The sequence below is a fragment of the Hipposideros armiger genome, unplaced genomic scaffold (genome assembly GCF_001890085.2).
Source record: "Hipposideros armiger isolate ML-2016 unplaced genomic scaffold, ASM189008v1 scaffold_331, whole genome shotgun sequence".
Classification (NCBI taxonomy): Eukaryota; Metazoa; Chordata; class Mammalia; order Chiroptera; family Hipposideridae; genus Hipposideros; species Hipposideros armiger.
In genome coordinates this window covers 1951923-1969964 of record NW_017731681.1, presented here as the reverse complement: position 1 = coordinate 1969964, position 18042 = coordinate 1951923, and the positions used below count along the sequence as shown (strand labels likewise).

Here is an 18042-nt window from a genome sequence, read left to right as displayed (position 1 = left end):
CATTAGCAGACACTTGTGCTTTTATTTTTCTTGTTTTATCAAACAGTTCTGAAACTTTGAGAAAAAACTTGCATATATCTGTAGAATCCTGAGTTCCTAAAGCATGAAGAACCAATTCTATTGTAATCATCTGCAGCACTTTTGTGGGATCTTGTCATCCTATCAGATTTAGCAAATGCATCCTTACCTCGGTTATGATATTCTAGAAGGAATGTTTGTTCATGCTCAAAGAAATCGTCCACATCCTTTACTCCTGAAACAATTACTCCATCTGCTGATTTAACCATATTTTTAAAGAAACCTTCAAGTTTCTCTTTTTTATTTTTCCCTTGCATACTTAAATCTTGATTATATTCCAAGAAGACATGGAAATTTAAATCTTTCCTTAAAATAGGATGTGCTGCCACACAACACAGAAATACCTCATGCATTGCAACAGTCTTCTTGAATATTGCCAGATATCCAGCTTCCAGTTCCTGTTTCATCTTTGTGAATTCCTCCTTCGTCATGGACCCTTCTCCTTCTCCCAGCTTTTGTAGATTTTCCCTTGAAGCATCAAAATCAGGTCTTGGTGGTGCTGGTGGGATAGCGTAACCTGCATAGTCTTCATTTTCAACGAAGGAATCATGAAGCCAGATAAATTCCTCATGTTGTCAAACAACGGAAAACTCATTTTGTGTTAAATTTGGCAACGAACTCTTTGTGTGAACAGTGAATTTTACTTTCTCTTTCGCTAAGAGCATCAGAAATGTCCACCTGCAGAGCAGCATCACTTTGAAGATTTACATTTATTGCTTTAAGTCCGTGGTCCTCTTCTGAGAGGAAGTCGGGGCCGTCATCCAGGTCTTCCATCATGGCTACTCAGAGGCGAGGGCCTTTAAACTCTTTTTTTAACCCACTGAAACTTTCTTTGAACAAACTCTAACTCAGGGCTCATATATATAAATGAACTTACAGTGCAGTTGATTTGGCAGAAACAGGTGACCAGGGCCTAGAGCCCAGGGTTGGCTCCTCTGGAAACACAGCATGGACCTTACGTTACAGAAAAATACCTAGAAGCAGTGGGCATGGTGGGAGGCTGACAGTGGTGTCCTGATGAGGACTTCTCAGTCGGATGGGAGTTATGCTCCCTGCTCCGAGTCCTCTTGGTTGGTGGAGGGACAGAGGCTCAGAGCACTCCCAGGTTGGGGGTAGAGGGAGAAGCAACAGTATGTGCTTTGGGTGAGATAGGCCTGACCTCCCCTTCTTGGCCGTGAGACCTTGGCTGGGTTATGGAACCATCTTTTGAGTCTCAGGAGAGGAAGGACATGGACTTTCTGGATACGGCTGGGGCAAGGAAGGCATGTGTCCTGAGTCTGGCCACTGGAGAGGGTATTTCCAGAATGTCTTTCTTCATCCTTGCTGTCTGGGGAAGTACAAAAGACAGTTGGGCTGGGGCTGGTGGCTTGATCAGAATCTGGTGCCCAGCAGAGGCCTGGCACATTGTAGGCCTTCAATACATGCTTATGGAATGAATGCATATGTTTCTTTCTATCTACCAGGAAGTCAATGGAAGCGACTTCTGGGAGCTAGCGAGACTGTTCCAGGGGCTGGCCCTTTCCAGCAGGGCTCTGGGGGTGTCCGGACATCTGGAGCTCCAGTTCAGTGTGGGGTAGTGGAGAGAAGAGCACTGGACTAAGAGTCAGGGGCCCGGCTTTGGGCTCTAGTTGCCACGAACCTGCTGTGTGACCTTGAGGTTTGGCGTTCCTTCTGTGGGCTTTGGGCAGTTCTTTTCGGCAGTGGTCTGGATGAGGTTTTTCAAATTGCAGTTTACAACTCATTTGGTACATTTGAAAAAGCAATTTAGTGGGTCACAATCGGTATTAAAAAAGTAAGCAAAACACTGAAATAGAACAGAAAATATCAGAGTGCATCACAGGTCATAAGGGTAAGTATTGTTTTGTGAAACTATTGTTTTGTTTATATATAGATGAAGGTGTGGACTGGTCTGATGTAAAACTTACTTGTTACTGCGAGTCCTGGTGAAAAAACTGCAGAACATTCAACTCAGCAATTCTGGAGGTGTTCCTCCTCCCACATTCTAGGGGTCTTTGTGAGACAGCCACACCCCCAGGGAATCTTCTCTCCCTCCCCCTGCATCAGCAGCTGTCTCTCTGCTCTTAGCTGCCTCACCCCTCCCGGGTCTCTTCTTCCTTCTGCAGTCTTCCAGTCCCTCCTCCTCCCTTTCTCCCAGGGACAAGTCTCCCCCTTCCCAGGAAGTCGGGGTGGGGGGGCTCGGAAGGAAGTAAATGTGATTGAATGCGGGTGGCAGTGGACACTGTATGCCAGGAGTTTGAATAAAAGGACTAGGAAGCAAACACCCAAACACCCGGGAACAGAACAGAAAGTAGGCGAGCTGACTACGTGAGTTTGAGGGCAGGACTTCGTAAGCCAGACCTTGGCGGCGACAAAGCAGCAGGTCACTCCCAGAGGCCGGCACCAGCCTTGTCATTGTTGGCAAGGTGCGCTATTAACTAGCCAAGGTAGCTTTCGCCCCCGCGCCCCTCCTCCCTTTTTAAAAAGAAAGACGGAAAGAGCTAAGAGTTTTGGAGCCAACTCCTGGAGAGGGAGAGGCTGAACTGATTCGGAAGTTGGATCTCTTTGTACACAGGAATGCGGAGAGAAAAAACAAAACCCACCCCATTGCTTCATTTCCCCTCGAAGTCCGAGCACTTTCTATTGTGCAATGAAAAGGCTTTTCATGTTGAGAAAAATGAATCTCGATTTGTGCCGCGAAGGAATGAGTGCGCCTCTGGGCGCCGAGACCACGCGGTGGCCGGAGGGCGGCCGCGGCCAGGGCGCTACCGGGTCCTCCGCGCGCGGCTCACACCAGCGACCAGCGACCCGAGGAGTAGATGGTCCAGGGAACCCTGAGGGCGGCCAGTCCCCACTACGGCTGGGCCTCCCGGGGTGGCGGTGCCCGGGAACTGGAAATCCGTCCAGGGGAGCTTGCTGGAACCCAGGACTCCTCGGAGTTCCGTCCCGGAGGCCGGGCCGGGACACGCAGGGGGCGCAGGGCACGGGAGGCGGGCCAGTGCACGTGGGTGCCCGGGGCGGGCCGCGCAGGGTGCGGGGGGGGTGGGGGCGGCTGGGGTGTGGCTTCCCCGCCTCCCGGGCGGGATTTGCATGCGTGTGTGACGGCCCCAGACTTCCTGCTCCTTCTATGCTGCAGGTACGCGCGGGCCGGGTCGGCGGGCGGGCGGCGGGCGCGCCAAGACGTGGCCACCTCCTCACCGCCGGCTCCTGGCCACGCCGCGCCGCCTTCCGCTCCGGTGGCCGCTAGCCCGCCCCGGCCGCGCCGTGTGCCCTGCTTCGAGGTGAAGACGTGCCCCTCTTCGCCCTCTCGGTCATCTCCGTTCTCTGCACCGAGTCCGGCCGCGCACCCCTGGGTGCTTCCACCGCCCCGAGGGCCGCAGCCATGAGCGAGATGTCCAGCTTTCTTCACATCGGAGACATCGTCTCCCTGTACGCCGAGGGCTCCGTCAATGGCTTCATCAGCACTTTGGGGTGAGTGAACCGAGTTCGTGGGGGTGGGCTCACTGGGCCCTGGTGCTAGTTGCATGCATCCTGCCGCCCGCCCCCCGATAGAGGACCCGGACGTCCCCAGCTTCAAGGAGCGGGGGAACGACTCGCCTCCTGCTTTTAGAGAAAGGAAGTTAAATGTTTGCCCAGGTAGGAGTCGGTGCCCTGCAGAAGTTGGCAGGAGGCGCCCTCCTCTGCGAAGTCTCCACCCTGGTGCGCTCGCCTTCCTTCAGATAGGGCGGAGAGACTTCCTCTGCAGGTGGTCCCAGGGCGGGGGCAGGTGGGTGCCTGGGGCCTGAGTTGGGGAAAGGCATCCGGGCTGGACTTGACCAGCTCTGGGGATGGGGCGGAGCTGTGGGGTGGGTAGGCTCAGCCTGGAGCCTGGAATCCTCTAGTTAGGGACCTGTCGCACCTTTGAGAGGTTGCACGTTTTCCTCGTAGCTCTTCACTGCCCTGCCCCCTGTAGTAGGAGTGTCTCCTCTTCCAGGCATCCCAGGTCCTGGCCGGCTGCCCCCCTCCTCCCCGCCTCTCCCTGTCAATTTCCTGCGCAGCTCATCTGGCGCCCCTGGGTCCCTGGTCCCAGAATCTCTGGAGCACTTTACAAACATTAATTAATTCTGGCCGCCACCCCCCAAGGTCTGGGCTGGATAAACAGGGAATCAATTCAAGTTGCCTGGAGAGGGCCAGGCCAGAAGCAGAGATAGGGCAGGAGAGGAATTGGGCAAAGGGAATGGGTTCTCTTCAGAGGAGCAGTTGCTGCTGAGTCGCTGAGGCTGGGGTTGGGGTGGGGGTAGAGTGATTTCTCCACCTCTCCAGCCAGGCCCAAGGGCAGGGCCTGCTACCTTTATTCCATATTCAGCCTGGAGACTTGTGTTAAGTTGTCTCATCCTCCCAACCACCCACAGCTGCCCTTTAGGATAAACCCACTCTCCTCTGCTGACCCTACTCCTCTGGACACCAGTGAGCCACCAGGTGCCTCTGGGGGTTTTGGAAGACAGCCCCCAGCACCCTCAGCCCAAGACTGACTCTGTACCTGGCCTGTCTCACCCTGAGCTTGGAGGTGGGAGACACCTGGCTCCTTTGGTGTCTCCCAGGGTTGTTGGGGGTTTAGCTTTTGTCCCGTAGCAAAGGGAATCCTGCAGGACTATGGGGGTTGGAGGGCTGGCTTTGCTGGCAGGGGACTGTAGGAATTCCAGCAGACCCTGCTCTGCTTATCTTAGCACCCTCCAGGCCTCTCTCATTCCCCTCCCCCATTAAATCTGACTTCTCTTGCCCAGTTCCTCTAAAGATGGGGGAAGCACATGTGGGCATGCCCTCTGTCCTAGCAATGATCAGGGCCCTGGCTACCCCTCTGACCAGGCCTGCTTCTTGAGACAAGGGCCTGCACATAGTAGGCACACAGAAAACACCTCAAATAATGCTGAGGGAAGTAGGAGAGATTGTAGGGGCTGTGGGGGACATGGGGCGGATGGAGGAAGCCCCTGTCCTAGTGTCTGAACAGCACTGGAGGCTGTTGGGAAATGACATTTTTCTCTGTTGCTTTGTGCCTGGCTCAAGGCTGAGCACACAGTAGGTGGTTTTAAGCACCTGCGAGATCTAGCTGAATCATGGGAAATGTCTTTCTCTGCCCTCCCCAGAGGCCTCACCCCTCAACGATTCTCCCTGTTGCTTCCTAACATAACTCCCTCCTGCCTTGGCCCTTCCTGCCCCAGGAAATTGCTTCTTCCAATCCAGTTTGAGCTGAGGGCTGGACCCAGTGATCTCTGAGAGCCCCCTCTACTCCAGGGTGCTGGTACTCTGTGCAAACACCTCTTATAGCTCCTGACTTTCCACTGATGGATGCCCACCCTCTCAGCCTGGCATTCTAATACCAGCATGTGCTGGCCCCAATTTAATTTTCAGGCTTTTCCCACCTCCTCTCATACTCCTGCCCCTAGGTGCACCACACAGCTCCCAGTTCCTGGAACCTACCCCACACTCTCACAGTCTCTTTACCTTTGCTCCTGTGCTGCCTGCCCTTCAGCAGGTTTCTACCTAGGTAAATCTGACCCACCTTCTAAATCTAAGACCAAGTGCAAAATGGCATCTTTTGAGAGCCAACCCTCTCTTCAACCCAGCAGAATTAACCCTTTTCCCTCTGTGCTTTGCACTGCTTTGTACAAACTCCCCTCTGGTGTTAACTGTGTTGTTTTACAATTAGTTGGAGGTTTCTCTGTAGGGCTGGGCACATTGCCAGGATTAACTGATTAATTGCACCATTCATCCACTCCGCGTGTCCACAGGCACTGGGGACTAGGTGGTGAATAAGGGAGCTGTGTGTCCTAACTTCTCAGAACTTAGAGTCAGTGAAAGAATGTGGGCAAGCACTGTAAGGCATCGCTCCTCAGAGCCTAGTCCTCGGTCCAGCAACATCAGCATCACCTAGAAGCTTGTTAGAAAAACAGAATCTCACACTCCTGCCTGTCCTGCTGAATCAGAATGTGCACGCTGACCCCCAGGGGATTTGGTGCCTTAGAGGGTGAGATTCTCTAAGTGATTCTCTGCTCCATCCTTGCCAGGACCTCTCTGCCCCCACCTTCAACTCTGGCCCCCTTGGCCTCCACCTGGCTGTTGGTGCCCGTGTCTGTGAACCCTGGAGGCTGATTTGACTGAGTTCCCAGGCTAGCCCAATGCTTGGTGTCCAAGAGGTGCCCAGTAAGGGCTGGATGAAATGAATATGTTGGGGACTGAGGTGATCTTGGAGGGCAGAGGGGTTGGTTCAGCTGGGAGGTGGGAAGGTGGGGGGCAGTGGTGGAGGAGGGAGCCTAGGGTGGCCTTCGGATTCCGGCCAGGCTCTGCAGGGCCAAGTGGAGGAGGCCATTTAGAGCCTCCTGGATAATTAGAGCTCTGGATGAAGATTGTACATTAACTCCAGGTTGGAAGGACGGGAGGGGTCTGGGGAGTGGATGCTGGAGCAGCTCAAGACCTTGGCTGGAAAGGGAAAGCAGGCCCACGCCTGTTCTTGGCAGGAGAGCGTGGCCAGGGCCCCTGCCTCGTCCCTCACCCCGGGTGGGAGGTAGCAGAAGCCAGGGCTGGAGCAGCTGCTGGAGCCAGCGAAAGGTAGAGGCTTTACTGTGGCTCCAGGCCAGTGGCTGCAGGAACTAGCCCTGAGTGTGCAGTGTGGGCCCCTCCAAGCCTCACATCCAATCCCTTGAAGACCTCTTTGAGTGCCCCAGAAGGGTGGCCCCCAGACCCCAGGGGGTAAGGTGGGGAGTGCAGGTGAACTGCTCTTGAAGCGGAGCTCCCAACATTTGTCACGGTGCCTCTGTTCCCCCACACCTGGGCCTTGGAGCACCATTTGGCGGCTCTCAGGGCCTCTGGACTTGTATCACCCAGGGCTAGGTAATCACAGGGATCACATAAGGCCTCTCCTCCCTCTCCCGGGACTCCCTGTCCATCTTGCAGCCTTACCCACTTCCCCAGGAGGGTGGGCACTGGAGGTCAGGACCTAGAAAATGTGGAAGGCAGAGTTCTTTGGAAAGGACAGTAATGCTGGGAAGAATGGAAGGCAGCAGGAAACGAGAAAGACCACCTACAAAATGGATTGACCCCTTAAGAGCCATGGGTGTGAGTCTGCAGCAACTGAGGAGCTGTTGAGGACAGGACCGTGTGGACATCAGTCATTTGTAGGATTTCCAGGGGTCAGAGCTGACTCAATGGCACGTAACAACTCAATGGCTCTCCTGCTTTGTCACTAACTTGCTGGGTGATTTTGGTGAGGCCCTGCTTTCTCAGAGTATGTTTCCTTCAGACTGGATGTCCCCTAAGGTGCCCTGTTTGCACCTGAGAATCCCCTGGGGTATTTAAAAAAAATTCCAGCTCCCAAGTCCCATGTCAGACCAACTGTATCAACATTTCTAGGACTGGGGGCTGAGGGTTGGATTGTTTAAAATCTCTCCAGGTGATTTTAATGTGTGCCTGGGCTTGGGATCCCTGATCTGAGAGCCCCCTAGGCTGACAGCTGTGAGGAAGCCTACCTGTTGGGTTTGCCTGCCCTTTGATCCAGAGAGCCCATCTCTCAGCTTTCGTCAGGCTCCATTAAACCATTGAATTTATTGAGCACTTACTATGTGTCACTGTTCTAGTGACTAGGAAATCAGTAGTAACTGAGACAGAGTTTGAGCCTGTTCTAGTCTGCACAGTGGGGAGCTGGGAGAGATGGTCTGTCAGGGCCCTTTGAGCCTTAAGTCTCTGAGACACATGTAATTCCAGGAGGGGGCACACGTGCAGACCACATTCCCTCAGAGCAGATTTCACACCTGCCCTTGGCTTTCATTTAATTGTGATTTCACTGGAATGAAATGTTGGACTATCCCTGTCCTGTGCCCCACGGCAGGGTCTTGGCCTCCGCTGAGCCAATCCATGCAACTCATTTTTGGAAAATACATATATTTTTTTTCTGATTAAAATACAATATCTGCTTGATGGAGTAAACCTAGAAAATTCAAATAAAAATTATCTGCAATACCACTGTGAGCTTATATTCACATTCTATATGTGGACCTTCTAGCCCTTTTACCTACACAAATAAATGTTTACAGAATGATATCAAACTGCACAGAGGGCTTTGCATCTTGTTTTTTTTCTGGGGGGGGATACATTAAGCTGTATTTTCCCATGCCAACACATTGTGCATCCCCTTATGATGTACCTGAATTTATTTAAGTAACTCTAGTATTGGGCATTCAGGTTGTTTTTAAATGTTTGCCATTACAGACAATCGACGCTGAACTAGGATCCTAGTCCATGCATGCCCGAACACTTGTCCAGTTATCCTCTCAGGATAAATTCCCAGAAGTGGAATTCTGAGATCAAAGGGAAGGCACATCTTTTATCTCACAGGTTTTCTCTCATTTTGCTTGTTTCCCTGGCGGTGGAGGTGGTGGAAATGGGGAACCCTGTGCTCCATCCAGGGCGTATGGCCCAGTTTATGTGACAAGTTTGAGAGCAGCGTACTAGGGTGTAGGGAGTAAGAGCAGCCTCTATCCTGGAGGTTAGATGTGGTGGCCGTCGTGGGGAGGGGGAAGTGGCCAGAGGGGCCTTGTGGGGACACAGTCATCCCCTAGATCCCACCCTGACACTCCAGGGACCCAGGCTATAGACTACACCTCAACCCGCTGTAGCCACTTACTCTCACTCGGCCCTGCCCTACATTCCTGACCCCACATCCCCTCCCCTCTTGGCCCAGTGGGGCTATGGGGTGGGTGGGGCCCTGTCTGGGGCTGGGGGTGGGGTGATGTACTTACTGGATTTTAGGGTGGGGCCATACCAGCTTTCTGCTCTCAGCTTAGGGGGAGGTTTCTGGGTTTCGATTACTCCTGAGCACACCCCTGGAGTCCCTGCTGGCCAGACCCAGGCCTGCTCTCCCTGCTTCACGCTATGTGGAGCTGGGGTGCTCTTCCCTGGAAGTGGGGGCTGTGAGAGAGGAGGGAAGGAGACCTGGGGGGAGAGGAGGAGAGCAGAGCCCAAATCTCCACTGAGTTCATCCCACATGAGCCCTGAGCCCTCCTGAGTGTGTCACGCAGGTCATGCCAGGAGTGGCAATGGTACCCAGCATTTGTACCTGCAGTGAGGACCCCTGGCTTAGTGAAGCTAAACGACTTTCCTGAGGTCACATAGCAGGGATCCTCAGATTGGAGGCTGCAGGGCCTTTCACACCAGGGCTGCGGGGGCAGAAATGAAGCTGGGCCTTGACAACAGTGAGCCCAGGGTGTGGGACTGGGCTGGGGGAGGGCACACTGTAGGGGGGTTTCCACTTGGGCAGGCTGGATGGACACCTTGCAGGAGACTGAGCGGGGGAGTAGAATGCTCACAGGGGTGAGTGAAGGTGGGTAAAGTATTTTGGCTGGCAGGTGGGCAAAGCCAGGAGAGGTGGGGATCATAAATCTCAGCCTGGGGGCAGCTGCAGGTGCTCTGGGAGACACCTGTGTACATTTGCTTTGCAAATCACTCAGTCAGCCAGCCATCACCCCTTTCCTCCAGTCTGCAGGAGAGCCGTCTTCTCCAGGGTGAGTGTAGAATGGGTGCTATAGGTCATGGGAGGGAGAATTAAGTCTGGACCTCAGAGACACTGCTGCTGATGGCAATGGGTAGGCTTTATAGAGCTTTTACAGTCAGTAGTGCTGGCCTTACCTACGCTGTCACTTTGGCCCGTCACCACCAGCCTGATGCGTGACTATAATTCAGGAAAAGTAGAGAGAACTAGTTAGAACACTCATATGCTCATGTCTTAGATTTAATAATTGTCCTCATTTTTCCATATTTGCTACATCTCTTTTTTGCTGAAGTGTTTTATGGTAAATTACATACAGCGTATGTTTTTACCTCTAAACACTTCATTCTGCATCTCTAAGAAATAAGGATATGTTCCTATGTATCCATAATACCGTTAGCACAACAATTAATAATTTCCTAACAGCACCCAATGACCAGTCAGATGTGCCCCATTGTCCCCAGTCTGTCTTTGACCACTGGTTTCTTTAATTCAGGATCCAATCAAGGTCCACATGTTACATTTAATTCTTATGCCTCTTAATGAAATCTCCTTGAATCTAAAACAGTGCTCTGCCCCCCGCCCGTTTCTTTCCCACCATGATACTGAGTGCCTGAGACAGGTTAGTTGTTCTCACAAAACCCACTTTCTGGATTTGTGAGGACTGCTTTTGCTGCAGCTTCCCAGAGAGCTCTGTGGAGACCTGGAGCTGGGCAGGGTGGGCCTCAGGGCCTGTCCTGCTGAGGCACCTATAGCCTCAGTTACTATGTCAAGTAGGACTGGCTGAGAGTCCAGTTCCGGGTTGTGGAGGCCAGGAGAAAAGCCTGGACCTGGCAAGGCCAAGGTGTGAGGCGAGGGCTGGCTGGGCGGCCCCTGGTTGTGCCCCTTCTCTGTTGCAGCTTTCCCTCTTGACTCTCCTGCTCTCTGTCCGTCTTCTCCTTGATCTAACAGATGTGTCTTCTCATGCTCCCAGCAGCCCTGTTGAGACCCCAGGACTTACTAGAGCCCAGCCAATCCTGAGAGTCAGAAATTCAGTTACCTGAAGGCTTGCACACTAGCCAGGGACCTTTATTTCTATTGGGCCAAGTTCAGTTATTTTTGCTAACTCCACTCCTCCCTGGTGAGACTTCTGGGGGTTCTCTGAGTGGGTGGCTTACTGTCCTTTCTAGGCTTAAGCTCTCTGAAGGGAGGAGGCATGCTTGTTTTGAAACTCCATATACAGTGTGGTCCCTTGGGTAGCACAAGGTGGATCCTTAGTAAAGAAAGATAGTAGAGGTTAGTTAAATAAATGGGTTTTTTGTGCAGGGCTGCTGAACTGAATTTTTTTTCCTGAAGAGCCAGGGTTCCCAGCTAGTGAACCTGGCTTCCTCTCCCAGTATTCTTCTCCACTCCCATCTAGTGGGTGTGCTTTGGGTATCTAGGGAAGAGGACTCTTAAGGCCCCCCATCTACCACCAGCCAATCCCTGTGGTCTGGCAGTGCCTGCATAGGGAGTGTCCTTCCTTGGCTTTGTCCTAGACCTGTGAGGTGGTGGCCAGTGCCCTGGGCCGGGAGCCAGGAACCTGGGGGTCTGGAGCTGGCTGCTTCTCTAACGTGTGTGACCTGCACTGCTCCTTTTCCCTCTCCATGCCTCAGTTCTGAGCTGGATTGGGGAGGGGCTGTCTAGAGTCCCTCCGGCATTTGCCCAGTCTGTGATTCCTCCTCCAGTGGCTGTTCGGCCGGGGGCCTGGCCGCTGCAGGCTCTGATTCTGCCCCGTCTGATAGTTACCCACCCCACTCCTAGCTCACTCCTTCCTTCTCCTTCTTATCTAATCTTTCCAGACAGCACTAACCCGCCCCACTGCCTTGGCTCCCACCTGGATCTCAAAGTCCAGCCTGAGCAGAATGGGGCCACCCAGTTCCTGCATACATCTGCCCTTCTCTCTCCCTCAGACCAAAGTCTTGGGTGCAGACCCCATGGGCATTTCAGGGACAGTGCCCTCCACACCCTTCTGGAGCAGTTGTCAACCAGTTCCTCTGAGGGTCCTGCAAGGGGGGTGGGAATGCAAGGGTGTAGGACGTAGCTCCTGTCCTCAGCATAGTGGGTAACAGCTTCTTGAGGGTGGGGACCATACCCAGCACATAATCTGCTCCGAGGAAGGTTTTGTTGAATGGATGGTGGCCTGGGTTGTATATGTTCCCGGGTACCTTCTACTTTCTGAACCTCATACTGGACTGTGGTAAGAATGGCATGAGGGATGAAAAAATGATTTATAAATTATAATGTATTCCACACATTGGAGGGTCAGTTTTTGTAATGCAATCAAGGCTGGTGTGCCACCTGCCTTTAGATGAGGGGTTATGTCTGTGGTGAGAATGGACCGGGAACTCGGCAAGAGTTTAATAAGCACGGCCTTGAAGATGGCGGGACTGAATGGGGCTTCAGCGCGTGCAAGGCGCAGAGGTGGGATAGTGAGATCGGTGGGCTCACAGGTTCTTGGGCGGAGGCGGAGGCGCTCAGGAAACGGGAGAGTGAAGCGACGCAGCCACCTCCCCCTAGAGAGCTCGGGTCCTGTTACAGCAAGCCAGGTGCGTTTCCTGAAGCCTGGCACCTGTGCCGGGCTAGTTTAATAAACATGAGGGAGGGGGGTGGGCTTGGGCCTGGGACATGGATGCCACAAGGTGGTGAGGGGTCCCCTGGGGGCGGCCTTTCGCAGACAGCCAAGCCCTAGAGGGGAGGAAAGTGCGCGCGCAGGTGGCACGTCGCCTGCCCCGCCCCCGGGCGCCTCTGGCGGTGGCCCAGCGTCCCGGACGCGGCTTGCTGTCAGAGGCAGGCCGGGGCGACGGCTGCACGGGCGAGTTTCGCTCTGTTGTAGGAGGCTGTTGTAGGAGGCGGGGGCGGCGCCCAGTGTCCTCTGTGCGTCGTCCGGGGGCGGGTCTGGGGGCGCGCTCGGCGGCCACCACACAGCCGCTCCCCCCACACGGGTCCGCTGAGAACAAGGGTCCCGGCCTCGCCCTCCGAGGCCCCTCCGACATCAAAACTTACCCATCTGGTGTCCCAGCCTCGGGCCTCCCTCTGGCCCCAGGTCTACCTGCAGCCCATCTGATAAGGGCTTCCCTGCTTACCCTGTTAATGGCTTTGTGCAACACCCCTCCACGCCTCTCCACCCTCCCCCGCCTGATAACACACCTTCGTGGGATGCCTCAGTCCTAATGAGTGTGTACAGAGGAATGGAGGAGAGGCTTTGAAGGGGCACTTGGGGACATTTGGGACTCCAAACATGCTGCAGATGGCCTTCTTTGCCTACAGGCTAAGGTGGGGTGGGGGCTGCCCTAAGAACCAAATGTGAAATAAAAAGACCCAAGGTGCCACCCCTAAAGGTGTAACCTTCTTGGGGAAGGTTACAGAGCGTAGCCGAGTTTGCAGGCCATGTTGATTCTGCTAGATGGGGACCCACGTGTGGAGGACTGGGGTGTGTAATGTCAGAGCTGGGAGAAACCCCTGAAAGTCCCATCCACTGACCTTGCTTTCCTGGGGAGCCCCCCTCCCTTTCTTATCCTCCCACCTGGTTTGCTTCTCTGTTCTGGCCCCTCATACAGACCGTTCCTATCCCCTCTTGGCTGTGGGTCTGGGATGTTTCCTTCTCAACCTTGTTTGAAATTCTCCTCCTGGAGGCTATGTATGGGCTGCCCCCCACACCCCCACCGCAATCCCGCCCCTTCTCTAAATGCCTTCAGTTTGCACTCCCAAAGTGCTTTCTCCATCCCTGGACACTGCAGAGTGGCTGAGTTGGAGGCATCAGGGCTTCAGAAGCTGTGCCAGAGTAGGCGAGGACACATGGACATCCACATAATGACCAGGTGGATTTGTGCCAGGGGATTAGGAAAAGCATGCCAGGCATCTGAATTTGCATGTCTTTTTCCTGCACGTGTGACCCAGACAAGGAGTTCCCAGGGAAGGTGTGGAGGGGTCTGGGGTAAGGATAGGTTTCTCCTCTGACAGGGAGTCTCTGAGGAGGAGCCTCTACAAAGACTTGTGCACTGGTCAAGATGGGTGCCTCTCCTCAGCTGCACCAACTTCCATGTTGCTTTGTGGCTGCCCAGCACCCCTGGCAGTGCCAGGTCCCAGGCTTGGGCCAACACTCTCTCCCCTCCGCCACCAAAAGTTATCCATCCTGGGTCCCCTCCCTTAGGACTTTGCTAAGAGACAACCAGCTAATCTGATTCACTAATGTTTTACAGGAAATTCTATGAATTATTCAAGGCTCTGCATAGCTCCTGCCTCTTCTTTCACACGTCGATTGGCAAAACTCTGACCTCTCCCTTCCCTGAATTCAGAGGAAATCCACAGCTGGTTCCACCAGTTGGCATCAATGCAGATTCCTTATATCATTAACTCTTCTGAGTATGTGACTTGTCTTCCCAGTGAGATTTTAAACTCCGTGAGGCAGGGAGGGACCTTATCTTTTGCTTCTTACTACTTCCCTCAGCAGCTGGTAAAGTGTATTAATTCACTCAGTATGTTTTCATGTGTGCCTGCTCTGCACCAGGCTATGGTCTAGATGCTAGGGATACTGCAGGGAGCAAAACAGACACATCCTTGTCCTCATGGATCTCCTGTCCAAAATAAATAAGTGAAATATATAGCAGGCTATGGAGAACAGTGAGACAGGGAAGTGGATAAGGAGTGTGGGAAAGAGCAATTTACAATTTTAAAAAGGATCGGGGGGGGGAGAGTGTCCAGGGGGATGGGTCATTTGAGCCAAAATCTGAAGGTGAGGGAGGGAGCCAGGAGGGTATCTAGGGGCAGAGGTTTTCAGGCAGAGGGAAAAAGCAGTGCCAGATGTCCTGGAAGCTTTCAGGGGCCTGGAGGAGGGCTGTGTCTGGAGCAGAGTGGACTCAGGGGCAAGGGGAGAAGGTGAGGTCGGAGAGGTGAGGGTTGGACTATGTGGGGTCTTTCAGGCCATTGTGAGTTCTTGGCTTTTACTCTGAGATGAGTGATTCTAGGGTTCTGAGCAGAGCACTGCTCTGATTTGACTTGCCTCTGTTGCTGTGTGGGGAACAGGCTGTGTGGTGGTGGTGGTGAGGGGGGTCATCAGGAACCAATGAGGAGGCAGTTACTGAAATCCAGGTGAGAGCTGGTGGGGACCAGCTGGTGGTGACAGTGATGAGAAGAGGTCGGAGTCTGCACGTATCTTGAAGATGGAGCCCACAGGGTTTCCTGACAGTAGGTGTGAGGAGTGAGTGGAAGAGAGGAGCCAATGACTGGTCCAGGGCTTTTGGCCCACGCAATTGGAAGGATGGCGTTGCCATCAGATGGCGAGAACTTCAAGAGGAGCACATTTAGTGGAAGACCAGGAGCTCAGTTTTGAACTACAGAGTTTGAGGTGCCTGTGGACCGCTAAGTGGAGATGTGGAGTAGGCAGTGAGATCTATGAGTCTGGATTTTGGGGAGAGGGGAATGGCAGAGGGGTGTGGGAATTATCGGTGAGTGTATGTAAGTGGCACTTTGAACCCCATGAGTATGACCAAAATGACCAAGGGTGTGAATGCAGATGGAGATGGGGAGAGGGCCAAGGACAGAGCCAATCCTGGAGGCTGGGGACAGGGAAGGTGACTGAGAAAGGCCTCGCAGAGAAGCGGCCATCTCCCCTCCAGGTCACCGCGGCCCCACAGGCCCTACACAGCACAGCACAGCCTGGCTTCAGAGCCCAGCCCCGCTGCCCGCTAGTCGTGTCCCTGGCCAGATTGTTTAACCTCTCCCTACTCTGGTTTCTCGGCCTGTGAAATGCGAATAATCACAAAGTAGATTTAGAAAATTAAAAAACAAGATATGAAAACATTAGAAACAAAATACTATTTGCTATTGTTATTACTGTGGGCTGCATTGTGCCAAGCGCTGGTGATGCCAAAGCGAAAACACAGGGCCCTACCTCGAAGGAACTCCGTGTCAACACGGGAAGTAGTCACGGTAGAAAGAGACATGGCCGCAGGAGAGGCCAGGGCCACGTGCTGTGGGTGGGGTGGGGGCCCAGAGGGTGGGGAGGCACTGGCCAAGGAAGGCTTCACAGAGTAGGAGGGCCGAGGGTGGAAGAAAGAATGGAAGTCTGGGGGTGGGAGGGGAACCAGGGTGCGCTGGGCATGAAGGGCATTGCAGGCTGCCAGGACCATTTCTGTAGAGGTGATAGCTCCAGGGACCTTGGGATCAACTGGAGGTTTAGCATGGCTAGCGCAAGGCAGTGCGAGGCTGGTTAGGGAATGGGTGGAGGTCAGGTTAGCCAGCCCAGGGAGGAGAGGAGCAGAAGGAGGCTTTAGAATGAGCTCTGTGACTGCAGGCAAATTGTTTAACTTTCAAACCCAGTTTTCTCCTTTGTAAAGTAGTGCTAATGACTAGCCCCTTGGGGTGGGTGGTAAGTTGGTGAGAGTTCAGAGGTAGCAGTTGTGAAGTGCTGAGATAGAGACCTGGCCTCTGAAATGATGGGCTATCGTTATTACTTTATTCTAGAGGCTGAGAGGCATGGAATGAATGGATGTGTGGGTAGGTGGGTGATGGATGGGTGGATGGATTGGTGGGTGGATGGGTGGATGTCCTCCAGAGATTGAAGATTAACCCCAGCCATGGCTGTAAGAGGGGGAATTTCAGGCCTAACGATGGTCAAAGAGAAGAGTATGAAATGTGGCCTGAGTATGGGCAGGTGTAACAAGGTTTATTGTCCTGTCTTTGAGACCCAAAGGCTTGTCCCCCTAGTTCGGTGTCTCATAAGCCGCTCTCATCTGTGTCCATTTGTCTCCAGTCTCTCTGCCTGTTTCTTGTCCTATTTATCTTTCTGCCTCTATTTGTCTTTTCCCTCTCTCTCTGTCTCTCCGTCCCTCCCTCCCTATATGCTCTGACTCTCTCTCTCACTCTTTGTTTTTCTTTCTGACTTTGTCTCTCGTAGTCCCTTTCTCTCTCCATCCTCCATCACCCACTGCCCTTTCAGGTCTGGGCAACAGGGTCTCAGGGCCATCACAGGAGTTACATCTGTAGTGTCGGTGACAACCCAGACGGACAGCAGACCCCCACAGGACATGAGGGTGTCAGGGTGGGCTGGGTGTGTCTCTGCTTTTTCGGAGGGCTCTCCATCCCCACCCCAAGAGATCTTGTCTTTTTACCATGGTGCCAGGAAAGGGCATGACAATGGTGAGGGGTTTGTCAGTGATGGAGAGGTTTCTTTGGCGGCCTCCCTGGTGCCCTGGGATCCCCTGCCCTGACTGAGGGGTGCTGTGAGGAGATGGGTCTCTTTTCTCCCGCTGACTGAGCTGCCTTGTCCCCCAGGCTGGTGGATGACCGCTGTGTGGTGGAGCCTGCAGCTGGGGACCTGGACAACCCCCCTAAGAAGTTCAGAGGTAAGACCTCCCCTCCCACTGCAAACTCCTCTCTCTCTCCCCCCCACCTCCCCCAGGCTGCTGAGCCTTGGACCTGGGACTGAACTCGTTCAACCGCATTGAGCCCTAACGGGCTGGGTCAGACTGCTGTCTGTGGGTCCCCCATCTGCTTGCACTGCTGCCATCTTGGCACTGGTGACTTCTCCCTTCATTTTCTGGGGGCCACGCCCCACATCTCAGGGGCACACCCATTTCTTGCCAGGGGCCCATTCTCCCTGGAACTCCCCACCAGCCACAAGGCTTTCTTTGTCTGTATGACTGGGCGTTTTCTGAGGGAACAGGGAGGAAAAGAGAATTCCCTCAGGCATTAGGAGGCCCTTCTCTGTGCTGCTGACTCCTCATCTGTGTGGTGAGGGCATCGGACCTGATGGTCTCTCGGTCCCTTCTCCTGACCCCAGTTGTGTCCTCACCCCCATGTGGTGTAGATGACTCCTGCCCTAGAGAGCCGTGGAGCCCAGACCTGGCTCTGCTGAGCGACGACCGTGAGCAAATGCCTTCCTCCTGAGGGCCTCTGTGTCCTCTGTGGTCAGTGGGCTCCTCAGCTCCGCCTCTCAGGTGGGAGGGCCCTTGTGAGAATGAAAAGATTCCCTGCTGTCACTGTGCCCAGCCAGAGTAAGGTGTTACTGTGATTACTGATGAGGCTGGGAGAGTCACACAGACGATCCTGGGCGTGGTAGGCAGGGTGGGAGCAGGCAGGAACACGCCAGGCCACTGCCGCCTTGTCTGCCCACGTGGCTGCCCCTCTGGGGAGAGATTAGCTGTCCTCCAGAGGGTTGCTGGGAGGGAAGCGGGATTGAAGATAATCCTGTGGCCTCCTTGGCTGGCTGTCTGCTGTGGGCCTTGCCCATCCATTGGAGTGTGGAGAAGATGGGGGGGTTCCTCCCAGCCTGCATAGGGGCCCCACCATGTCCACTGTTCTCCTCTTGCTTCCATCACGGGCCTCTGAATGGGGGCTTTGCTTGGGGGTCTTAGGGGAAATGCGTGGATGTGTGGGAACTGCCTCTGGCACTGGACTGTCCTCACCAGCAGAGACCCCTCTGCCCTGTA

At 53.9% G+C, this 18042-nt stretch overlaps 2 protein-coding genes across 2 annotated transcripts in view; one reads left to right on the top strand and one right to left on the bottom strand.

Annotated features, from left to right (window-relative positions):
• Nucleotides 1–855, bottom strand: part of LOC109392408 (sorting nexin-6-like) — a 26670-nt gene extending 25815 nt beyond the window's left edge. Inside the window, 3 exon segments of the mRNA XM_019660836.1 lie at nucleotides 14–107; nucleotides 109–604; nucleotides 723–855. Of these exon segments, the coding sequence (XP_019516381.1) occupies nucleotides 14–107; nucleotides 109–604; nucleotides 723–855 (723 nt within the window).
• Nucleotides 856–3211: 2356 nt separating this feature from the next.
• The window catches only part of ITPR3 (inositol 1,4,5-trisphosphate receptor type 3), a 77587-nt gene continuing 62756 nt past the window's right edge, over nucleotides 3212–18042 (top strand). Inside the window, exons 1-2 of the mRNA XM_019660834.1 lie at nucleotides 3212–3546; nucleotides 16886–16956. Coding sequence (XP_019516379.1) covers nucleotides 3458–3546; nucleotides 16886–16956 — 160 coding nt within the window. The 5' untranslated portion in view covers nucleotides 3212–3457. The remainder of the gene's footprint in view (nucleotides 3547–16885; nucleotides 16957–18042) is intronic.